Source organism: Heteronotia binoei, chromosome 4 (assembly GCF_032191835.1).
Source record: "Heteronotia binoei isolate CCM8104 ecotype False Entrance Well chromosome 4, APGP_CSIRO_Hbin_v1, whole genome shotgun sequence".
NCBI lineage: Eukaryota > Metazoa > Chordata > Lepidosauria > Squamata > Gekkonidae > Heteronotia > Heteronotia binoei.
Window position 1 is genome coordinate 141143938 of NC_083226.1, and position 15982 is coordinate 141159919.

At 41.6% G+C, this 15982-nt stretch overlaps 1 protein-coding gene across 2 annotated transcripts in view; it reads right to left on the reverse strand.

The window, feature by feature from the left end:
* The window catches only part of SREK1 (splicing regulatory glutamic acid and lysine rich protein 1), a 49753-nt gene that overhangs the window by 16580 nt on the left and 17191 nt on the right, over positions 1-15982 (reverse strand). Inside the window, exons 3-9 of one of the 2 annotated variants that reach the window (XM_060235897.1) lie at positions 14125-14240; positions 13550-13714; positions 12103-12281; positions 10742-10872; positions 8899-9004; positions 5390-5515; positions 4528-5115 (exon numbers count right to left, since the gene is read on the reverse strand). In XM_060235897.1, the coding sequence (XP_060091880.1) occupies positions 4528-5115; positions 5390-5515; positions 8899-9004; positions 10742-10872; positions 12103-12281; positions 13550-13714; positions 14125-14240 (1411 nt within the window). The remainder of the gene's footprint in view (positions 1-4527; positions 5116-5389; positions 5516-8898; positions 9005-10741; positions 10873-12102; positions 12282-13549; positions 13715-14124; positions 14241-15982) is intronic. The other variant, XM_060235898.1, reaches the window with a different exon arrangement.

The window sequence follows — 15982 nt, forward strand, 5'->3', positions numbered from 1 at the left end:
CATATGAACATGTATATATATTTTAGGTGTAAGGGGTTTTATAACTTTTACCTAACAAACGTTAAAGCTTAAAATTGTTTTTCAGGCCAACAAGTCACAGAACATGCAAAGCAGAACTCTATCTGCTGATGGACGGCCGGCCTGGCTGCGTCCCTGAAAATTTAGACCGGGCCTTGCAGGATATGGCAATGTGGTTGAGGGGGAGCGGGCTGAAATTGAATCCAGCGAAGACAGAAGTCCTTTGTCTGGGTCGGGGCGCCCGGGAAGGGGAAATACCTCTCCCGGTCTTCGACGGGGCGCCGCTGAAAGCGACGCACCGGGTTAGGAGTCTGGGAGTTTTACTGGAGCCTTCTTTATCAATGGAGGCCCAGATTGCAGCCACTTCCAAGTCAGCCTTTTTTCACCTGAGGCGGGCAAGGCAGTTGGCTCCCTTCCTAGAGCGCCAAGACCTGGCAACGGTACTTCACGCAACGGTCACCTCGAGACTGGATTACTGTAATGCCCTCTACATGGGGCTGCCTCTGTACCGAACCCGGAAGCTGCAGCAGGTGCAGAACGCAGCGGCCAGACTGTTGTTGGGGCTCCCTAAATGGGAGCACATACAGCCTGGGCTGCGCGAGCTGCACTGGCTGCCAGTTACATACCGGATTCGTTACAAAGTGCTGGTCATTACCTTTAAAGCCCTATATGGCCGAGGACCTGTCTACCTTAGGGACCGTCTCTCCCCATACGAACCCCAGAGAGCACTGAGGTCAGCTGGAAAAAACTTGTTGACCACCCCCGGACCGAAAGAGGTGAAGCGGCAATGCACCCGTAACCGGGCCTTCTCCTCTGCAGCCCCGAACCTATGGAACCAACTTCCAGAGGAAATGCGGGCCCTGCGGGACCCTGAACAATTCCGCAGAGCCGGCAAGACCTTCCTCTTCCGACTGGCTTTCGCTGACGAAGAAAGAAATTGCTAATGATTACCGCCATTATAAAAGCACAATTAGCATTAGCACTTTTATCAACTTAATTAAGTGATTTTAAACTTATCAGAATTTTCAATGTTTAATGTTAAGGTAACCTTGTCTTTTGTATAAGGGAAATTGAATGATGTTGTTAGCCGCCCTGAGCCTGCTCCGGCGGGGAGGGCGGGATATAAATAAAATTATCTATCTATCTAGAAGTTGGGAACGTAATTTTACATCATGCAACAGGCAGCAAATTTGGCATTTGTGTCCTATGCTTGACAAGACAGAAATTTTCACAATAAATAAAACAAAAGCTGGGAGCTTGAAATGAACTTATGTGGTGTGGGGGGAGGGGGTGGAACTCCTAGCCCATACGTAAACCTATAAACCAAGCACCTGCGCAGGAGGAAATGAGAAAATGAGTGAACTGAAAACCAAGGCTAGAAGATACCGTTGAGGACACCACCAGCTGGAAAGTCCCTGGGTGACCTCTATCCCAGTGACAAAAAGGCAAAGTAACTAAGCCATGAGAAAAGACACGTGTCAGTAAAAAGCTCCAGAAGGTCAATGAGAGTCAAGACCATGGGACCTGGAACCATGGGTGCTAAGATAACCATACATGACAAGATTCCCCTAATGGGAAAGGGAAGGTAGAGAGAAGGAAGACTGGACTATAAAATCTCGAGATGGGGCACAGAACATTCTCAAGAGATCTTCTCTCCTGACTGGTTAGTGCTGATACCTCAGGCTTAGCCAGCTGTTTTAATTGAGTGGGCATATGCTTTATAAAATCAGAGGCTGCTGATTGAGTAAGGAAGAAATCTCCCCTCAAGAGATTTCCTCTGGCTGGTCACAATCAAGACCAGGCTTGACCATCCACTGAGTGAGTGAGCGAGCAAGTGTGTGAGCAAGCATGTGAGTGAGCGAGCAAGCAAACGGGTGTGCACCAGCATGCTAGGGTTATTTTTGTAATCAATAAAACCTGCAGCTTTGTTCTCCAGAAACACCAAGTCTCTGGCTTCTTTCTCTATTGGTAAGCCTGAAACAGGGGCCAGTGCCTATATGTTTCCTGTGACTTCTGAGATGGTGATATGTTCCACAACAATTTTATAGGAGCTCCTGGCTTGAAACCATTAAGGCTGGCTCACACAAAAACAGCCTGTACAAGAGCCTGTGTCTACTGAAGGAGCTGGATGGAGGCTGCCGTCATGCATAAACTGGCCTGGTAATCTGCCTGTGCCTGTCCTGAAAAAATTAGACTGGTGAGCATGGCAAAATTTTACACAACTTTCTCCAATCATTTCTACATTATTTCATTACGTGACCATTATCAGAAGGCAAAAGGCTACCTATTGAATTTAAGAACAAAACAGACAAAAACAGAAAAGCAATACATAACTGTAATGGATCTTTGGGTTCAAACAGACTTTGGTTCTGTAGCCTGACTTTAACCTTTGTCAAGAAGCTTCCTTTACGGTTCTTAGCTTCTTGACTGCAAAAACAACTAACCGTGTTCACAAAGTTAACTGGAGTGCAATGTGGCCTTTTGATAATGGTTGTACCTATAAGAGATGGTACCAGCAACCATCTAGCCTTCCTAATTAAGAGATTATTTTCAGCTGAACTAAGTTCTCTGAAGATGTGGGAACCAAGGCTATTTCCAGTCACGTGACCCTTGCATCCCCCTAGCAACTAAGGAAGGGATTACATCATCTGCTTGGCTCTGATTGATTTCTAAGAGCTAATCAGACCCTTGCATAAGTTCAGGTTTGCTGTGATTATTGTGGTCAAGGCTACTCTTGTTTAGAGTCTAGTCTTGTCCAGAGACCATTGCTCTATGACACTCCATCCATGTCAGAGACGCCTCAGTCTCCATTCCATGGCCAGATGGCTTGAACCTCTTGACACTCCATCATGTCAGTGATAGCTAGCCATCAAGAACTTGTGCCTGGCTGAATATTTTGGACTCCTTTATGAACCGTCCTTCTCCCTGCCTGCTTGAACTCTTGGTAACCATGCACTACTGTGTTATCTAGTCTGGTGAAGAATAGGTGTTTTTGTTTTATGTCTCCCCACAAGTCTTGTCTTTTATCCTATTCACCAAACAAATAAATTGTTTATTTTATTAATTTACATTATGAAGTCTTTGCTTTTTAAGTCTCAAAGCAAAGTCCAGTAACCTTGACTGCTTGAATACGGTTAAGAACATAAGAGAAGCCATGTTGGATCAGGCCAACGGCCCATCCAGTCCAACACTCTGTGTCACACAGTGGCAAAAAATTTTATATATACACACACACTGTGGCTAATAGCCACTGATGGACCTGTGCTCCATATTTTTATCTCAACTCCTCTTGAAGGTGGCTATACTTGTGGCTGCCACCACCTCCTGTGGCAGTGAATTCCACATGTTAATCACCCTTTGGGTGAAGAAGTACTTCCTTTTATCCATTTTAACCTGTCTGCTCAGCAATTTCATCGAATGCCCACGAGTTCTTGTATAGTGAGAAAGGGAGAAAAGTACTTTTCTCTACTTTCTCCATCCCATGTATTATCTTGTAAACCTCTATCATGTCACCCCGCAGTCGACGTTTCTCCAAGCTAAAGAGTCCCAAGCGTTTCAACCTTTCTTCATAGGGAAAGTGCTCCAGCCCTTTAATCATTCTAGTTGCCCTTCTCTGGACTTTCTCCAATGCTATAATATCCTTTTTGAGGTGCGGCGACCAGAACTGCACACAGTACTCCAAATGAGACCGCACCATCGATTTATACAGCACCATTATGATACTGGCTGATTTGTTTTCAATTCCCTTCCTAATAATTCCCAGCATGGCGTTGGCCTTTTTTATTGCAAACGTACACTGTCTTGACATTTTCAGTGAGTTATCTACCACGACCCCAAGATCTCTCTCTTGGTCAGTCTCTGCCAGTTCACACCCCATCAACTTGTATTTGTAGCTGGGATTCTTGGCCCCAATGTGCATTACTTTGCACTTGGCCACATTGAATCGCCTCAACAGATTCCTTTGGAGTTCCTCACAATCCTCTCTGGTTCTCACCACCCTGAACAATTTAGTGTCATCCGCAAATTTGGCCACTTCACTGCTCACTCCCAACTCTAAATCATTTATGAACAAGTTAAAGAGCATGGGACCCAGTACCGAGCCCTGTGGCACCCCACTGCTTACCGTCCTCCACTGCGAAGACTGCCCATTTATACTCACTCTCTGCTTCCTATTACTCAGCCAGTTTTTGATCCACAAGTTGTTATTCTGAATTTCAGTGTTGCAAGTCCACCCTGAAGAGCTAGTTTTACTGTTAATCTCCCAGAAAGGCTTGAAGGTTGGCTCCGCTTTCTCTGCCATATAGTCTTAGGGCCTGGTGGCAGCCAAACCTCTTACCTACAAGGAGGGCTTAGCTTCCCTGCAGGATTTTGATAACGTTAGTTAAGCTCCATAAACTGGATGTCAGCACTTGGCATCCAGGACTGGGTATAAATGGCTGACAGCCCAGGACAATAATTTTCAGAAATAAAATCAACCAATCTAGGGAATGAGAGGGACAAAAGTCAAACCTGCTGGAACTGCGTGACCGTCTTGATGAACTGTAGCTTCTGGGAGGGGTCCTTGATCTCTTCTCCTTCTTTCTTCTTTCCTCTCTCTCTCTTTCCCTCTCCTTTTCTTTTGGCTTCTCTTTCTCCTTCTCTCCTTCTTTTTCCTTCTCTTTTTCATTGATTTTCCCCCCATCTTTGTCTTTCTCCTGATCCTTGCCCTTTTCCTCCTCTTTTTCCTTTATTTGTTCAATGACATCTTTCTCCTTGTCTCCCTCTTTCTCTGTCTCCCTCTCTTTGTCTTTTCCACCGTCTTTTTCTAGGTCCTCCACCTTGTCTTTTTCTGTGGCTAAAATTTTCTCCTTGTCTTTTTCCCTTTCCTTCTCTCTATCCCTGTCCTTTTCCTTCTCTCTGTCCTTGTCTTTGTCTTTTACACGATCCTTGTCTCTGTCCTTGGTCTTTTCCTTGTCTCGTTCTCGATCCCTGCCCCTGTCTTTGTCTCTGCTTCTCTCTTTGTCCCTCTCCCGATCTTTCTCTTTTTCCTTATCTCGGTCTCTTTCTCTGATTTTTTCTTTTTCTCTGATTCTCTCTTTGCTTTCTTTCTTCTTTTCTCTGTGAACAGAAAACATTTGTAAATCTGTTAACTCATCCAGCATCTACTACAATCAAATCAAGCACCAAAGAAAGGGAACCTTTAAAATTACTGCCCTGACTTAAAGCAAGATCTGTTTTTTTTCCCCAAGAAAAGGTGAGAAAAAAAAGTCTGCCTGAATTACGAAGCCAACCAGAGTTCTAGTCAGTAGGATTTTACCCTTCTCAGGATTTGAGTTACATCACTCAGTGCCTAACAGAGACTATAACAACAGCATAACTATAGGAACCTCACCGAGAACGGGAACGGCTTCTGGACTTCCGTCGATCTTTGGATTTTGAACGCTTTTTGGTCGGAGTTCTGGAGCGGTGCCTTTCCTTCTGACTAGAGCGTGATCTGTTGGATCTGTTGGATCTACTCCTATTGCATGTAAGAGCAGATAATATAAATTATAAGGATTCAAGGTTTATTATAATATTTAATAAGAAAAACAAAGTAAGTCTAACACTGAAGGGATAAATACTTTCCTAAACAAAATGACTGGGGTAAAAAAGGGGACTGGGCTGGTAAAAGTCCATTACCATGAAGGGAACTGAAAATAAATTGTAGATCATGCTGAAAGTCATGTTTAAATGAAGACTTCCCTGCATCTATGGGATAACCAAACCTTGAGAGATTTATTGGAGTCAAACAGAAGCAGTGTTAAGAGAACACTGAACAAGCAGCGTTCTGCATACAGCTGCTGCTGGCCCAGGCATTCCTCCAGAGCAGAAAGTCTAGGCTTTGGAGCTGGACTACTGGCTTCCATTCTTGTTAGGAATGGGCTCAGAAATGTTTTTCAAGGGTCCCTGAAGACTACTGGGGGTTACATTTACATTCATTTAGAATTTCGGGGGGGGGGGGGTCCTTGGGCCTATAGCGAATACAGGATCACATTTCCTAGCATGCTTCAGAGATCCTTTATGGCAGGGCTTGGCAAATCCCAGGTCAGAAATTTAACTGTGGCAACTAGTATGCTCAGCATTATTTTTTTTTCTGCTGGTGAAAAAGGGAGGAAAGGGTCCCCTTTGACTACCAAAGGATCCCTTTTACCCCACCTTTGCCTGGTGTGGTGGCCAGGTACCTCAACACTGGAAAGAGTGGTGGTGAAGCAGCTCCTGAGCTGAAGAGATAATATAGCACAACAAAGCCACAGACCAGACCATAGGGTGCTTTCCATCCATGTCCAGCCAATCCAAGTAGTCAGACTGCCATAACATCTTTGGCTGGAGGCAGGCAAAAGAGAAACACTGCTGCCTGCAGCAAATATGAGGCTCCTGAAATCAACTCTGCTTATACATCACTCAAAAACCAGCCAGAGAAATGGGGATTGTCCAGTTCTTTCCCTCCATTTAAGTCTCTGTGGCAAAGGAGGAGGGGGTGCGAATAAGAAGCTGGAAGCAAGTGGGCAAATTCCTACCAGCTTCTAATGCTTAAACTGCCATTTTCCCCTGCTTGGTTTTCCAGTATTAAAGGCAAAGTGGGGGTTCAGATGTGCAGATTTTGAAGATAGGGAGGGCAAGAAAACAGTGCAGCTCAGTGAAAGACAGCGTGGTATAGCAGTTAATATGCTGTACTAGGAACTGTTAATACCTGGGTAAGATCCCCACATTGCTACAAAGCTCAATGGATGACCTTGGGACAGCCACTTTCAGTCTCAGTTATCTCAAAGGATTGCTCTGTGGACTAAAAGAGGAAGGGATATCTGTACATGCTGCCTTGACTTCTTTGAAGCAAGGAGCAACCCTTGGTGGCAGTAAAGGGCCCTCTGAGCTGCAAGGACAGCAGGAAGTCACTTTCTGAGGAATAGAGTAGGAGCAGGCAGAGTCCCCTAACCTTCCTGTGTTAAAAAGGAATCCTCTCCATCTCCAAATGACCTTGCCTTGCTGTCCTGCTGCCCGTCTTAGCATGCACATAAAGGGAAAGTGCTGCTGCTCTTTGCACATGTGCACCAGCAGCAGGTCCTTTAACAAAGCAGCAACAAATGGCAGTTCAATAGGGGTTCAAGATCAGCAAAGTCAGCTATGTATGAGGTCATGAGACCCATATGGGCAAAAGCCATGCGGCACAGAGATGCTGTATTAAGGAAGAAAATTGGCAGAGGTTGAATGAAAAAGCTATCTGGATTTAACTCCAAGCATTTTCATCATTTCATATCAGAATGTTTTCTTTTATGACTTTAAATAAGTGTATGTAATTCTTGTTGTTGCTTGTTTATACATAAACTTAACTACGCCATTCAATTAGGTTGGATTAGTCGCAGTTTTTTGCTATGGTGGATGACAACCAGAAGTACCTGTATATTTATATACTACAACAAATCTATCATAATCACAGTATGCAATCCACTAGCACATAGTAACTGAAGATGTTGTTCATGAACCACCACATACCAGCAATATGCAAATTCAATGCATCATTTAGCCAAAGGCATTATCCTATAATCCCAATGCTAAGCACATACATAAGCAATGCTGCAGACTGTCCGAAGTCCTGCACAGGAAACTACTTACAAACTGAATTTTTGCAAAAGAATCTCAGTATACTTACTTGCTTCAATACCTCAACACTCTTCTTTACCACAATACTAATTTGACATATGTGCTTGCCAGAATTATTCCAATTTCCCAAATCCATGTATATTATGAATTGGAAACAATATTGCCATGACTATGTAACAAAAAATTACATTGCTTTCTTTTGATTTTCCAAACTGTCACTTAGCTAGTCAAATACACTATTTGTCATGCTGGGCAATAACTTATTCTTGTTTTCTTGCAATGTGTAATTTGAAAAACAACAAAAAAACTTACCAACAAATATAAAAACACATTCTAGTCCTTGCACTATGAATGTTTACATACAAGAGTGATTGTAATTGCATTGCCTTCATCCCCAGTTCATTTTAAGCTATGAGTCCCCTCCTTCTTACTGACTGAATATTCTTCTGTGTCCTTATACCTAAAAAGCTATTTGACAAAACATTATTATCCACACCATCCAATGACCTCAGTGGATCTGAAATGTGAAATTGGAGGTTCCTTCCAATTCTATGAAATACATGCAAGAAGAACCTATTATTATTTTTATTTATTGCATTTGTATACTGCCCACAGCTGAACCTATGACACTGTGCAGAATATAAATCTACCAAGCAACAATAATAAAGTCTATAGTACAAAGATTCTGCATAATCATAAATTGGATGTGGTAAAACAGATGGACACTAAATGCTGAAATGATTCCACAATACCAGAAACTTAAAATTTATCATTCATTGGAATCTGGGGATGCTGCACGGCTCAAGTAAAAAGGGAACAGACTTCAGCTTGAGACTTAAACTTATTTGGGTTATCACCTCAGGTTATTAATCAGTGCTATTAGCTTCAACAGACCAAGAAGGATGTAACACTGCTGACAATGGTGACATCAGTCCCCTGCAAAAGCTCAGGAGAGCAAGGCTCCCTTTCCCCATTTAAAACAGCATACAGGTAAACAGATTGCAAAGCATAAACACAGCCCAAAATGTCCTCTGTTTTTGAGTGTACTCAAAATAGTTTGATACCGTTGTAGTTATTTGTCATTATGGTCCAAAGTTATCTGTCTATGTGGTCTTGAGCAATAAGGCGCCCAAAACATAAGGCTAAAAGGTTCCTCATTCCACTGGCCCATTTACAGTATCTAAATTATAATAAAGAAAGGAAAGATCAATTATCACTTTCCCAGAGAAGTTTCACACATGGCAACTTTAAAATATTTGTTACCTGCAGGAACGTGATCTTTGCCTTCGAGATTTTGAACTAGACCTGGATTCTGAACGTGAATGGGAGCGCGATCGACCAGCTTTTCTTTCACTGCTCTTTCCAGACTCTGAGAGAAAAAACGACTTGGCACTGTAAGCTCAGAATATTTAAAGATCCCAGCTAACAATATGGCACAAGTGGAATGTACCACATATATTGCAATGGGCCTACTCTCTGCACATCTTCCTTCTTTGCAAAAATCCTTCAGAAACATCCAAGAAAGTCATTGCATATATTCGCTGAGTGCAGCCATCCTGCAGCAGTACACATAAACCAGATAATTATAAACAGCTAGCTAAGTAAGGTATGGATTTATGTTGCCGCCACAATGCACAAGATTAAAACATGTTCTTTTGGCAAAATTTAATTTAGAGAGAAACACAAAAATTCTGAGACAGTTTGAAAAGCTACACAGAAATGCCAATACTTAGCACTGCATTTTATTGTCAAAGCACTATTTCAGTCCAATAGCTTATGTTTGCCTCTCTGAAAAGTTAGGCCTGGGCTACAGTCCTGCCCCCCAAGTGATTTCAAAACTATAGTCAAGAGCATGCTATAGAGGAGAAAAAGAAATATTTTAAAAAATGCTCTCCTTATATGTAGTTAGTACATAAAATAATAGATTGGTTAATTTTTTGGGTGTCACCGTCACTCAGAAGTTAGTCAGAAGGCAGTTATCCTTATGTTCAATAATTTTCTCATGGACTGTTTATTTGTATAGTTCAAATTCAGCTGAAGAACTCCAGGTAACGAAATCAAAAAAGAGTACCAACTGGATAATGGGCAGCAGAGGACGTTTCTGAAACAGGAACTTCCATTTTTTATAGATACGTGTTTTAACTGAATGACCGTGAAATCAGAATCTCAGGTTAGATAGTTTCCAGTTTTGTGCAAGGTGGCTAAGGTGACAAATCGTTAGGGCTCCTTATTTATTTTTTATTTACTCAAACTCATACTGCAGTGAAATACCTTGTATGCTATTTCATCAGAATAACATGTACAAACTTAATGGCTTGTTTTTGTATGCAATTGTATAAGTGACAACGCAGAATGTTTTGTGAAGGGAAGTAAATGGAAGCCGATGGGCTGAAGCTTTGGAAGCTGAGTGAGACAAAGCCTTGAGATAAGACAATAAAGGAGCAGTGAACTCCTTTAGTAAAGGAGTAAGCAGGGGTGGCAGGGAGAGACCTGAGAGAAAATGGGGAACAGAGTGAAAGGAAGGGCAGGCATTAAGGAAGGACGGACTATGGCACTACCCCTTATGGGCCTTAAAAGAACTTTGTACCTCAATGTCACCACAGGGGCACCACAGGACCTACCAATGTATTTCCTGGTGTCCACATGGCTTCCCCCAAAGCATCTGCTCTTCAAAGCAAAGACCCAATCCTGGCTTTCCTCCACACCTCACTGTAGCAGGCAGTGCTCCAGAACATTCAAGCAGAAACACCTGCCATCTTCAGAAGAATACACTCTACAAACCTACTAGAATTTTGTGCCTCCACAGCAGAATATTTTCAAATGGAGCCTGCAACAAAGTTAGGGACCCCTATATTACTACACAAAAGTAATATAGCTTTTAAATTTAAAAGAAAAGAACTTTGACAATAGAAAACAGTGCTATCAGGTGCTAAAACAACACTGACAATTCTAAAAGTACTGTCACAAAATTGATGAGTCAGGCTTGTTAACATCATTTTAGGACAGCCTTTCCTTATTTATCTATTTATTTTTAGTATTCTTTGACGTACACAACAGGATTCACACTAGAGGAGATACTTTGCTTGTAATGCAAGTAAAATCCTACCTGGTTCAATTGCTGCAGATATAAAAGACTGAGCTTCCCGTACTCTTTTCATTACTTCTTCCAGCTCCTTAGCAGCAGCTTGTGGTGTCATTTCAGGAGGCTTCACTATTGCATTATTGGAGTGATTAATTCTAAATCAAATGTACAGATTTCATTTAGCTCACACACTGTTCAATTTCACATGCAAGACTCAGTTATACATATAGAAAAGATACAGACTTCATGCTCTTATCATATTTTTTATTTTTACAGCCTGATGATCATTTTTATAGTGCCACAGAGTGCAGACTCAGGGTGTATCTGTACTCTAGGGTCTTTCAGCAATACTATAACTCTTTATCGCTTTCACAAGGAGCTTGTGTTTTTAAAATGCAAGCCTGACACTAGGATACAGTGCAATGCCCGAAGCATTTCTGTTAGGAATAGGTCTCTTACATGGTTATGAACTCCAGACTAAGGCAGGAACTGATCACTATGGCAAGGGTGCTAAGGACTATTGCAAGGCAAATGGGGGGACTGCATGCAGAGGATGCTGCTGAAGATGCTGTGATACAGATCTCTGCTTGAGTAACAACTACCACTAATGGGGGAATCTGTACACCTTACACATATTGCCTCATCTATCTTCACAACTCAGAAAGGAACTATATTTTGTTCCATTGCACAGAAGATACTGATGACCAATGACTGTCTCAATGCGACCTGAGTGAATCAGGCTCCATGGCAGAGCACAGTTTAGCATGCAAAAGGTTCACTGTGCAATCCTAAGCAGAGGTACACCCCTTCAGAGCCCAAAGACAACTATGGGCTTACAACCCTTAAGACTGTACAGCCAGCCTCCATCATCAGTTAAAGGATCTCAGCATGCCTTAGGAAAGACCAAGATCCTGGAGGAGCTAATGCCAGTAACAAGTAGACCATCCTCAACTACATAGCTCAAAAGCCAGACTCAGTATAAAGCAACTTCATATGGTCAGCCTATACTGACTGGAATTTAATATGCACCTTTAACAAGTATTTATCAAATACTTTACTCTTTGTAAATGGATTAAGGCACTATTAAGAATGCATAATGGGGAAGCTCTGTCAGCAGAACCACATGCCATTATAAACACATTTAGAGTTTACCTAAAGACAAAAGCCTTACAAGTTTATCCTCAACAGGAAAAAAATCCAAATTAAAATACTGCTTCAAAAGCTACATTCTTTGCTAAAAACAGAGATTCATGTATTTACCATGCAGCAATTCTCTAAAATTGAACACTCTCTCTCTCTCGCTATCTTAGACTATCACAGCACAGCATTGTCTGCACACAAAATCTGTCTTAATTAATTATGGCAATATTTGTTCAATTTCTTACTTCAGTGGCCTGTCTCCAAACACAACACCATTAAAAGCAAGGGCTCGAGGTACAGAATTTTGGTCAGCAAATTCCACAAATGCAAAGCGTGTTGGCTGAGTCTCGTCTCCCGCCATCCGTACAAACTTGACTTCTCCAACTTGCTTGAAAAACTCAAGCAGTTGATCAGCTGTAGTAGTCTAAAGGAAAGGATGGAAGAGATGTCAGTGGAAGTTGATTCACATATGGACATATATAAGCCTACATCTCGGTTCAATTTGTTGGTCACACTGGGACTTCTGACCCAAAAGCCATCACCATTTGCCATAGCTTTTTTGAACCATCCTCTTCATTATGCTTAGCTGACCAACACCTTCTGGCAGTCCTCCGTCCGAAAGACATCTGTTTAGTCTCAACATGGGCCAGGGCTTTTTCTGCCCTGGCCCCAGCCTGGTGGAACATACCACCACTGGAGATCAGGGCCCCACAGGACCTATTAGAGTTCCATAGGGCCCGGAAAATGGAGTTGTTCTGCCAGGCCTGAGGTGGCAGACGTCTTATTCACCTTGGCCTCCCCTGCTTGCACTGCACACATGATCTATGTTACAGTATTATAGTGCCTACATCTGACCTGCCCTGCTTATGAGAACAGCTAGCAATAACAGGTGACAGGTTGCTACTTATGATCACCTTAACTAGCTTCCTTCAGGAAGCACCTGAACTCCAGGAACTATGTCGCCATCTTTAGGTAGGATTTTACTGTTGTGATTATTTTGTTGTATTTTAATGTTTTAATTATTTGTATATGTATATGATCTGCCCTGAGCCAGCTTGTGGGAGAAAGCAGGATATAAATCTAATTAATTAATTGTTCTCCCTTTGCTAGCTGACTTCTCTCTGGCCTATCCCACAGACTCATCAGCCAGGACTACAAAAAACTGCAAAACTACCATAAGAACTCAATTTGGAAGTCCTGCAGGTGCCCATATCAGTTTGCAACCACAACGGGGGGGGGGGGGGGGGCTCCTAATTATTTATTGCACTAAATGCTTCTGTGTACATGTTTCAGGTCAGGGACATGGCTGGGAGGGGTTAGGAACCCCTCCCCCAAGGCTACAGTTCTGATCTGAATCAGGACCCAGTGATACTTCTGAACTGAGCTCCCAAATTACCATCTTGCTCACAGTCAACATGGCCATCATGTGGTATTATATAATGTGTAGTCTGGTCCTATAAGAAGTCTGTCTCATATAGCACAATACATGCAGTCACCCTATATTGTACAAGTTGGGAATAAAGCTAAATTTTTTTCAACTCCTACAGTACAGTCCAATGAACAAGGTATCAGAAAAGGTCAACATACTAATGTCATTTGGTTTTTTGAAGAGCCCAACTGTCGAGCCTTAGAGTAATGAAAAATAAATTGCACTTTTCATTAATTTATCTTTCATCTGTCAATAACATTTACCTGAGAGTTTAAATTTCCAACATATACAGTTCTCCTAATTTCATCAATCTTGGAAGGATCCACATTGCCCATAATTGGTGGCTGGGGTATGTCTCCAATGGCTGTAATATTATGGTCCAATGCTGCTGCAGGTATCGCTCCCAATGGGCTAAGGGAAACACTGAGCTGAAAAACAGAGAATGCTTTTACAGAATATCTTTTACCAATATGAACCAATACACAATCCAAAGAAGTTCAAATCATATGGATCAGTTGCACTGGCAAGACTCAAAAGTTCCCTAGCCTGAATCTTAGCCCTTGATTCAAAATGTTAAGTTTCTACAAGCCATCTTAATGACAAGGTAGGAAAATTAAAGTAATATTATTAGAATAAATCAGTGGTTAAACTTTTTAAAAGCTTGACATAAACACCTTATACAAGCAGGAGATAAAAATTAATGGAAGAATCACTGGCTACTTGTAGTCCAAATATGAAATGTCTAATGCTTTTAAGAACAGCACATGCCACTGTTATGGGGCATATACTGAAAATGGCAGCTTTCATTATGCAACACTGTACATTAAATTATATTCACCTGACTCAAATGACTTTGTGTTGGTATTGGAAGCAATCCTCCACCAGACATCAGGGTTGTCATTGTAGGGGCAGGAGCCAAGAGAGAGAGGGCTTTGGCTTCATCTGGAATTTTACCTGAAAAAGCAAACATTTGCATTACCAAAAGCATGATACCTCAATGGTTACTTTCTCTATTTTTATCATTACCCTTCAAGTTAAATATAGTAAAGAAAATAAAATCAATCTACCAGAGCCTTACAAAGAAATAAAATAATTCAAGTTTTTTTCTCTTTTCCCCTGCTCGACTAGGAACAAGTGAGCAAAACTAGCAATCTCATTACCGGTTTATTACTTTAAAAACTGAATAATGCAGACAATTATTTAACACTTTGAGCTATGGGTCACCTGTACTGGAAACTTAATGTTCATGAACCAAACGATATCAAGCATGGACGCTTTCGCAGGACGTTGTTTTCACGGTGATCGAAAGTTGTGTTACACATGACAACCGTTCGTGTTGGCTGCATCACTAATAGCACACAGAACATCAGATACAGAAAAGAAGAACATTTTTTAAAGTTTAATCCCCAGAAATGGCAAATAACCAAATCAGTCAAAAAGGAAAAAAAAGGAAGAAATAGGAGTGTGTGAACCAAAATCTGCCCTTTTCTTCTGCTAAACATGGCTGAATGAAAAAAGTTACCAAATGACTGCAACAGTCAAACTGGCACAAGAAGGGCAACAAAATTCAGATCTACACTACCTTTTTGGTTAACAGTGTGATCTTAAGCAGACTTACACTTTCTATATTCACTGAAGTAAGCGGATGTAGAGAGATTCTGCTTATGATACCACTGCAGAGAACTTCGACTATGTGAGGACTACAGCTTCCTCAATCTCAGGACAACGGAGGATAAGAAGGATTTTCTGAAGCAAGTGCTAAATGACATTGGACATAATCATGGTTGAGCGTTATATCTCCACCAAGACAGCCACCACTTCACTTGCAAGGTGACAAGCAGGTCTCAGTGGTGTCTCTATACATGCTACTGACGGTCAATCTTCACTGAATGTTTGGGATAATAACTAGGCAAGAAACCATGTGTAGCATTAGCCATGGTTAAATGTTATTTCTTGGTGATCACAAAGTGCACCATTGTTTTAGAAAACCATGTTTAAAGGATAACCAGTGTAGGTTTTCCCTGATCAGTCCTAAGATGAGCTCAAAATTGCAGTTTCCAAGTTGTTTGTACAAGAGATACCTAAGCAGCTTTATGAAGAAATTCCAAGAGTAAGGCAACTTCAAGCATGAAGAATCTGTAAGGATTAGCTGGAAAACTGAATTCAAATTTCTACCTTCATAAAGCAAAATCTTTGCCTAAGAGCACCTTTGCTTGAAGTGAGTGTTATTTGTCTCACTGTTACAATCCTAGTCAATTCAGAGCTTGTGGAATATCTTAACGCCTGGTGTTTTAAAGATTTCTCCAAACTACAAATATGTAATATAACTGATTTCCAAAGACAGAAACCTTACCTTCCCCCCACCCTCTAATTACTGTGAAATAAATGTTTAAAGTATTATATCAGAAGATCATTTCTCCTGATATAAACTCATGTGGCACCTTCACTTAGCATAGTAGCACCTGTTGGTTATCTCAAACCCTGTGATGGGGTATTCATGTATTCAGCATCTGTCCACTTGTGGGTTCTCTCTGTAGCCACTCCAGCCCCATGGAACAGCCTTCCAGAAGAAATAATCAAGGCTCTAGCAGTTGTACAAGGCAGAGAACCTTCGGAGTCTCTTGTCGACTTCTGTAATCTGTTGACTTTTAGGGTCATGGCCTCTTATAGATTTTTTAAAATATGGCATCTGCTGG